This window comes from Priapulus caudatus, unplaced genomic scaffold (assembly GCF_000485595.1).
Source record: "Priapulus caudatus unplaced genomic scaffold, Priapulus_caudatus-5.0.1 Scaffold27, whole genome shotgun sequence".
NCBI lineage: Eukaryota > Metazoa > Priapulida > Priapulimorpha > Priapulimorphida > Priapulidae > Priapulus > Priapulus caudatus.
In genome coordinates, this window is record NW_014577088.1 from 127,615 (window position 1) to 136,225 (window position 8,611).

Genomic DNA, 8,611 nt, shown 5'->3' on the forward strand with positions numbered 1-8,611 from the left:
TCAAGTAATGAATACATTATATATTATTACCTCGAATTTGATTGCATTGAACTATCTCAGAACATAGATTAATATATAATTATAGTTAACACTATATACATTTTATATATATTTAGGTTATCACTATTAATCTAATATAATCTTGAACATGTGTATTCATACATTGATTGTATAGCACACATAATATATATATCCTTTCTAACTTGTGTAGAGTAATATTTGCCACATCATTGACAATTACCTGTATTGCTTGAAACTATTCCAGTAACATAGCACAAATGAAGTTGAACCATATATAATGCTACACCACACACACGTTAACAATGACAACAATGTCTGTAAAGTAATTTAAATTCTTCCAGCGTATATCCACTTCAAATGCGACTTATGCAACACTGCTGCTGCCTCGGTATTGGTATAAACACGTAACAAGTGTAATCCCAACATAAACCCCCAAGTCATATATATGCAGCACATACACATATAGTGGTTCCTGTGATAGAATGAGAGACCTGCAAAACTTCTCAAAACTTTAAGACATATCTAACCACTGGATCTGTTTCCAGGAGTAAGAGGACTGCAGGCGGCGAATGGCCCAAACCGGTAAGCATCAAGTGCCTCATATTTCACCTTCAAAAACTGCTTACTTATAATATCATCTGAACAACTTGGTATCACTGTAATACTGCAAGTGTGACTGTAGGGCAACTGATGCTACATATTGCAGATATATTTTAACAGCACGCTGGGAATAGTGACCACTGCAACCTGCTGGTAACTTAGAGACATAAGAAATATTTAAACATTTAAAAGATGAAAATGGGTTTGTTGTTATGCATCACTTGAAGATGCAGTCCTTACACACCGATAAATATTCGCCTTGCAGATAAGATGGGTTGAAGATGTACGTGTACCTGTTTAGTGTTAAATAAAGTGGCAAGTGAGAACACCAACGTGCGTGAACGTGTGTAGAAACGTCTTGGTTTCAACAGAAACTTAAAAATGCAATTAAAATTTAACATCCTAAGAGGATCAAGAATTTGAGTATTTTATTACACATACTCTTGCACGTTATCCGGATGCGTCGATCGTACAATACCTCGTGACTCACACAAGTAAGTGGTCTTTGCCTGCATTCCGACTGACCCTGCTCAGATGACAATTTGGGGAGCAGGAAAGAAAAATTGTATTTCATGTGTATGAGAACACAGAAGGTAAATTTGTAAGATTCTGCATTTTAACATTGAATAGTTGAACAGTCTCACTGTGCCACTATATATATATATGTATATATAAATTATTAGCAGCTTATTAGGAGGTATATTGACTCCAAATGAGATAGCATGCTAACGATGACTAATAAGCTAGAACACCGGTATTAGCAAATTAGGTATATTTTAGAATTTAATTATTATAATTGAGGACTTAATATACACATTGTTAACCACACGCAAATCGTGGGAAAGACTCTATTCTACCATTGATTGTCATTTAGGGTAACAATCTGTCAAATTGAGCATTGAACTTATATTTAAATTGTTGGAATTGATGGAAAAATTAGATGTAGTGTATATGATAAACAGACCATTTTTAGGCACAATTATGCTAAATATACATACATATATATACGCACGCACGCACGCACGCACGCATGCACGCGCACGCACACAAATGGGCTTTGATGTAGAATCTCATAGAACAGTGTAGAACTAATCTGTACTCTCATAAGCTGATAATATAATGTACGATATGCTTTTATTTACCTTTAATGATCCTTTTATGCCCTCGCCTTCTACTCTAATGACAACTGCCTTTGAATGTGAAGCTTGCGCATCTTCGCATGTGCAGACGAAAAGCACGGGCTTCAAGATAAATTTAGCCTCGGATTTGGGACTAAATCTCCATGTGTGTGCCTGGGAAGATTAACATGCTACAATCATCCACACCCAACTGCAACTAGATGTATTCTCAAGGCTGTCTCTGGTAATTACCATAATGGAGCTAATAATTCAAACCTAGATGTACATCAAGGCCATCGTTTGTAAATATCATAATGAAACTAACAACACAAAACTATGTGTATTTAATGGCCATGGTTGGTACGCAGCATAATGGGGCAAATAACAAAAACTGTTAACAGTAGCAGTTGTGCAGTACAACCTAAACCAGAAGTGAACAGGTGGCTTTGCGATATTAGTTCAGGCACACTGTGCGAGGAACTAGTGTGTAAACACCCACCTGCCACTCATTTGGTCCAATAATACCAGATTTTGGTTCAACGCTCAGCACCGTAGGATCAGCATCATCAAACCTCCATTCATATCTATGAGATGCAAGAATTTTTTTTAAATGTATTTAATCCACAGCAGCAATTTAGAACATATGCCACACAGCAAAAATATTATACAAATACGCAGAGTTATCATAGTATATTGCACGTTAAAACTATGCATTCACCTTAGAGGGACTTTACAAACATTTCTGACACTGTAACTTTGTTCTGATGTCGTATGGATGCAGGTTGGCTTAAAATACGTAAAGCCATCATTTTCCAACTCGACTTTTGGCAAGTCTGCTGAACCACTTAGTTTGATCACCTGTAATGGATGACATTTGTAACGTTTGCAAGATGCCTAGGCAAAATATATATTCCACACTATTTCTAATGTGGGTCTAATAATTGTAATGCTTCCCATATACTGCCAAACACTGAACTTTCTAAGCAGCCACTTCGTAAAATATTCCATCGCGGCATCATACTTGTGTGTTTCTACTATCATCATTCATCCTAAGTTGTAGAGTCTGTTCCTGCGCTCCCTTCCTAGCAGAATCCATTTCCAACACAAATATTTGATGCTGATCACGCAGCAGCCCTGTGCACGGCTTCACATGGAACATTCTGCAATATACAGTATAATCCATATTATGCATCTATATATGGATATATGTGTATATATATATATATGTATATATATATATATATAATACATATATATCGTATATGCATATATGTATTTCCTCTGCTTCCATTTCATCCCTCTGGTTCTCAGCGCCTATTATACGGCATTAAAACTTATATGCTAACTGCATATGAGCAAGCTTTATTAACATACCCTGGCGTGTCCTGTCTGATATCATACAGGATAGGTGCGCATCCCATGTTTTTAAGCATTATTGTAGAGTATGCTGAACCACCTAGTGGTACTGGTGGGAGGTGCAAGTGTCTGGGCAACAACTCAAATCTGGGAAGGAACGTCTCACTCCTCTGAAGAAATGTATGTCCTAAAACATTGATGATCATAACAGGGCTGTTAGAATTTAAATACATTTTCACAAGTTTCAATTGATATAACAACAAATGTGACTTTCAAGAAAAATCTGCATCGCAAATACACTGCAAATGCACTGCAAATACTACTCACATGTTTTGCGAAGAAATGACGAAAAATAACATTAAGAAATAATACCGTATGGACTGACAAACATATATATGAAGTTTTAAACCATAAGCACATTACATCTCAGGAAAAATGACAATGTTGAGCAAATGCTGACCCAAAGGAAGCATTTTTATTGGGCTAATAGTTGCTACCACAGCTAAGCCAGCCTTTTGCTCATCAGCCAATTTTGGTTCATATATGAAATGAAGTCAAAGTAATAGCAGGAAAACAACGCTCACCTGTGACACCAAGGGTGAGGCACCAGGGTGGATATACTACACTTCCTTCCAGCGGCTGGCTATTGCTTACAGACTTGTAAAAAGCATAGCACTCCAGCACTGCCCCATAGAATTGACCTTGCACTTCCTGGAGCAGGATATTGCCATGTCGTATTATATACGCAAACATACATTTATGCATAGATATATTTTTTAGCAAAAGAACATTATTATCTACATAAGCGATTTCATTTGAGGAAGAAACTAAACAAGTATTACTGTGGTAAAAATATAAAGAATTAATAAAATGTTCTAATAACTAGAAATAGAAAGAGTTCTTTAGAATTTATGAAAGAGTTCTATGGTAAATTTGTATAATTTATCCCACAGAGTGGTTACTCCTAACATATCTGTGGAAACATCATTCATCTTCATTGACATTGCATACACGTACAGGCAAAAGTAAATGTCGTTTTGCCTGCAAGCTGCATCTCACTGCATGGCGAGTTAGTAATGATTCATGTTACACCACAGTACCGGTTTAAAGGTGACCCAAAATGATGAGGATTTCAGAGGAGGAATATCACAACGCCTTGGAGTCACAGAAAATGCATGGTCAGGACCTGCGAAGATCATTAAAGGTCAACATTATCTATTCAGTTTACATGCACACGTGCGTGCGTGGTCTCACGTGTATGCACTCACGCACACACACACAGTCATAGTAGCTATTAAATGAAGTTGAATAGTAAATTAGTGAGATTAACTAAAACTAATGAAAAGGAACTACTTATTTATGTAGAAGTAGACATGTATGTGTCAGTCTATCTAACTGGACATCTATCATGTAATAATTTACACAAAATTACAGGTATTTAGAGCCATTTGTGCACTGATTTAAACACACACACATGAAAAAATAAAGGTGCTTACTTCCCATCCAGATACAGGTGATTTTGGACTTTGTATGATTAGTGACCGTCATGCCCTTAAAAAACACAGCATTGTCATTACTAACCTGATTTCCCCATCTATGATTTTCCAACTTTACCGAACGATTCAGTGGTATGCCATAGGTTGTGAGCACAACAGAGTACAATCTTCTGTATATGAGTATAGCTTCATGCGACACTATAAACAGCTAAATCCACACAATTATAACCTGGATACATGTACTAGAAGATATGTCCTTTTCAGTTCTTACCTTTGGTTCAATACAAGCTAGGTCTGTGCATCTTCCAAACGTCATCTCTCTCACATCCATGCTAACATGAGGTTCCTTATGCTACAAAGAACACATTCTTATTCAGCAAGTTTGCTAAAATATAGATACCATATATTAATGCAAAAGCATGACTATGGAGAAAAACATAATAAAGTCAAACTAGAGGTATATCTATCAAATACCCTTAGATCAGAGAAATAGCCATCATGGAAAAGCTCATCATATGTCAGTGCTGGCAGCAGAGTAGGGCAGGTGTATTGTTTGCCTTCAGTAGTACTAGCTTTACCAGCCATCATTGGCAAGGTACTAGTCTCCGAATTCGTCTCTCCTTCGTTTAACATGCTGTCAAGTTGCTGTATAAAGTCACAAGTTCCACAGTATATTAATTTCTTGAGTTATGAACACTAAGTAATTAAGGTTTAAAATACATATAGATCTTTAGATATTGTTTACGAATAATCAAACAAAGTTGAATTTACTAGAACATGTTGCAGTCAGCCCTTGCTTTTAATGAAATGATAAACCATCACATGACTGCAATTCTGTAGTAATTTTATACCTCAGGGGAGTAGACAGATAAGCCCTTCTGTACAAGTGCATGGTAATGCTGCAGGTGATGTTTCTGCAGAATAGCTGGCTTTACGTTTTCGCTGTGGTATGTTCCCATGACATCCACAAACAGAGGACCCTTGCCAAAATATAGGTTATCAAACATACAATAACCTGTATATATATTACAAATCAGAGACTCATTCATAAACACATCTACTTATATTATTTGCCTATACTTACAAAACGTTTTTACACATGCGTGCCACATAACATCTCTGCTATCATATCAACTGCTATTCGTTAACGCATTTCTGTGTTACTATGCTTATTGCACAGACAATGAAAACACAGGTAATTCGATGGTGTACAAACGAAGACGCGATTTAAGCATGCAGAAATACAATAAATCTCTATATGTTAAATGTCTACACTACAGTTTACCTGATTGTGAACGATGCAGATAAGTCTTCTGTAGTAGATTATAGGTTCAGATGGTTTGAAAGTAACAGTTAGAGTTTTCGACGATTTCGGTTTCAGAATGCCAGACACCTGATTTATACTAAACGCACTCTCTGAGCAATCAAGGTCAAACTGAAAAAAAATAGAAATAGCACTAGATTTTTATAATTAAACATTACAATTAACTAACACGTAGATATCTAGAGATATAAATGTGAAACCGAAACAAATGTTAAAAATGAGAACCACACAGATTTTCATTCTATTATTCATATGTTCAGATGTTCATAATCGCGACCATCAGGTATAGGGTGTGCAGAGAAGGCTGGGGTGCATGCTTATAATTCAAGAGGGCATGTAACGGTGTGTGGTAGGCTTTGTGAACCTCGGAGTCGCCTATAGCAGTATCAAACCGTACGCGTGGGGAGATAGGGTGCAAGCTCGTCTGACCTGGCTGACTCACGTAAGCTATTGAGCGGATGAGGCCTGAGAGGTAGTAGTGCGCAGGAAGCCACGCGAAATAGAGCTCGAAATGGTGTGTGTGGCTAGGGCTAGGAAATCGCCGTATTTTTTGTTTCCCAGGCCCAGAAATAGGCCAATGAGAGCAGCGTGCAGGTGGCTTGCACTCTTGTGTAACTCGAATAGGCAGGCATCGCAGTGAGCATAAACACGGGGGCATTGTAGCAAGTAAGCAAGAGGCAAGCTTCGGAATCTGGATGGCTGATGTACCCGATGTTAACTCAACTAATGACAATTGTTAGCATATATATATATATATATATATATAAACAAAGTCAAAGTAGAGAATAAGGGTGTTTAAAAAGTTTAATTGACCAAGAACTAATTAATTAATCCGTCAATTAAACTTTAAACATCCTTATTCTATACCTTGACTTTGTTTTTATCTACACGGGTGTTCGTGTGTGACTTTACTTCTATATATATTATTATATTTATATATACCAATACTATACACTATATACTAACACTATAACACTCTACTATTATATGTTATATGCTATATACACGATTAAACTACTGTTGCTACTACACTACTACACTATGTATTAGTTGCTGTTTATTTGGTATACATTTTCGCAGCTGTTCAAGCTTGCTACGCTCGCGGTAGGAGCGTGCAGGCATGTGATCAACTGTAAAGGCTCAACCGGCAGGTAAAGCTCACGGTAAACCAGTAGAAGCTGCGTGTGTGTAATAGCCGGTAGCTCACAGCGTGTAGCCTGTGCTGCGGAATGCGCGCCTACGTGTGATAAGGCGCTGCAGGACATGAATCTGTTCATCAGTGCATTTGTAAGTAAACTCCCCCGTGCATTAACTAAGTTACACGTCGAAGTCGTGTGTTATGTGCCTGTCGTTCATAATAGCGTAGCATTGCGGGCGTGCATTGTGTGACGTCCATCCTCTGCCTAATCAATGAAAACTTCTGTCACCAACCTTATCTGTAATAGGAGTTAGGTGAGTGAGCTCTAGGGGAATGTCCCATCCCATCCCACAGGGGCTCCCCCACCAACAGTGCTAGGCAGGCAGATCTGGGGCGGATATACACATTGCTATTTACTAGGTCAGAAGATCAATGGGAAATATGTACGTTACATGCAGAATAACACGAGTGTGTAATAACCGATATATCCGCGCATATACAAAGAGCGAGATATACAAAATGGGCTCACCTGGTAATATGCAAGCGCATCAGAGCAGTTGCAGATCTCTAATGTCTTGCTTGCTTTACACTCAACTTGCATGAAATTAATGCTATCTGATGATAACTTGACCTCTGGTCCTAGACAATTTGTTTCATATGACATGACATCATTACAATAAACTTTACGTTCAAGCAGTTCAATGACTGACTAGAATTATGATAGAACTAGACAGAGGGCACTCACGGAGAGTGCATACCTCCACCAGAATGTAACATGTATGTGTATAACAGCTGGCTCGCTGCTGGCTGCTGCTGACTGGATGCCCTAAGGCGAGCTGCTGCTGACTGGACGCCCTAAGGCGAGCTGCTGCTGATGCTGACTGGACGCCCTAAGGCGAGCTGCGGCTGACTCGACGCCCTAAGGCAAGCTGCTGCTGAATCGATCGCGTGAACACTAGTGGCTACACACACACACGAACACACACACGAGACCGATTACATTACCTCCTTGGCGGAGGTAATAAGTTAGTCATGTGCAATTTATTAATCCCTAATACATATACTTTTGTAATGACTCTATGTGAATTAGTACAGGGTGCCAAAAAAAAAAGTACATTATTTTCTATTTACCTTTTCCAGCGCCAGTACATTTGATGGTGATCTTTGAGGTGTCGTTGTTTGCTTGAAGCTCGAAGTATTCTGTATATTTCATGCCGACAGTTGCCGGTGAAAAGGTGACCTATTAATTAAAACAGATGGAGAAGTTGGTATGAATGCTGGACAGAATAAAGGCAGAAACCCTAACCATATGCTATTTACTGGTCTATGAATGTTTGCATTTGTATATATAAACGGTCTTTTTTTGTATCTATCAGGGGCGGCGCCACGGTTTTCAAAGTGGGGGGGCCCAATTGAGAGAATGAAGCGACCATGCCGGGGGGGCTGAGTTATTCGGGAGCGAAGCGCCAGAGCGAGGGAGCCAGACGATCGAGCGGGGGTGGGTGTGACGACAATTTTGCACTGAAATGGAGCGATCTGGTGCACATCGAAGGTGAAC

General features: G+C 38.6%; 1 protein-coding gene across 4 annotated transcripts in view; it reads right to left on the minus strand.

Moving 5' to 3' along the window:
- The window catches only part of LOC106814803 (coiled-coil domain-containing protein 108-like), a 72,052-nt gene that overhangs the window by 45,078 nt on the left and 18,363 nt on the right, over window positions 1-8,611 (minus strand). For all 4 annotated transcript variants that reach the window (XR_001394667.1, XM_014819171.1, XM_014819160.1 and 1 more), the window contains 14 exons: window positions 8,185-8,293; window positions 7,583-7,692; window positions 5,877-6,026; window positions 5,443-5,571; window positions 5,066-5,236; window positions 4,863-4,943; window positions 4,592-4,646; window positions 4,196-4,281; window positions 3,680-3,806; window positions 3,114-3,282; window positions 2,761-2,899; window positions 2,458-2,597; window positions 2,239-2,323; window positions 1,764-1,913 (listed from right to left, as the gene is read on the minus strand). Coding sequence is in view for 3 of the 4 variants with exons in the window: in XM_014819171.1 (XP_014674657.1) it covers window positions 1,764-1,913; window positions 2,239-2,323; window positions 2,458-2,597; window positions 2,761-2,899; window positions 3,114-3,282; window positions 3,680-3,806; window positions 4,196-4,281; window positions 4,592-4,646; window positions 4,863-4,943; window positions 5,066-5,236; window positions 5,443-5,571; window positions 5,877-6,026; window positions 7,583-7,692; window positions 8,185-8,293 (1,701 nt within the window). In the remaining variant the exon portion in view is untranslated. The remainder of the gene's footprint in view (window positions 1-1,763; window positions 1,914-2,238; window positions 2,324-2,457; window positions 2,598-2,760; window positions 2,900-3,113; window positions 3,283-3,679; window positions 3,807-4,195; window positions 4,282-4,591; window positions 4,647-4,862; window positions 4,944-5,065; window positions 5,237-5,442; window positions 5,572-5,876; window positions 6,027-7,582; window positions 7,693-8,184; window positions 8,294-8,611) is intronic.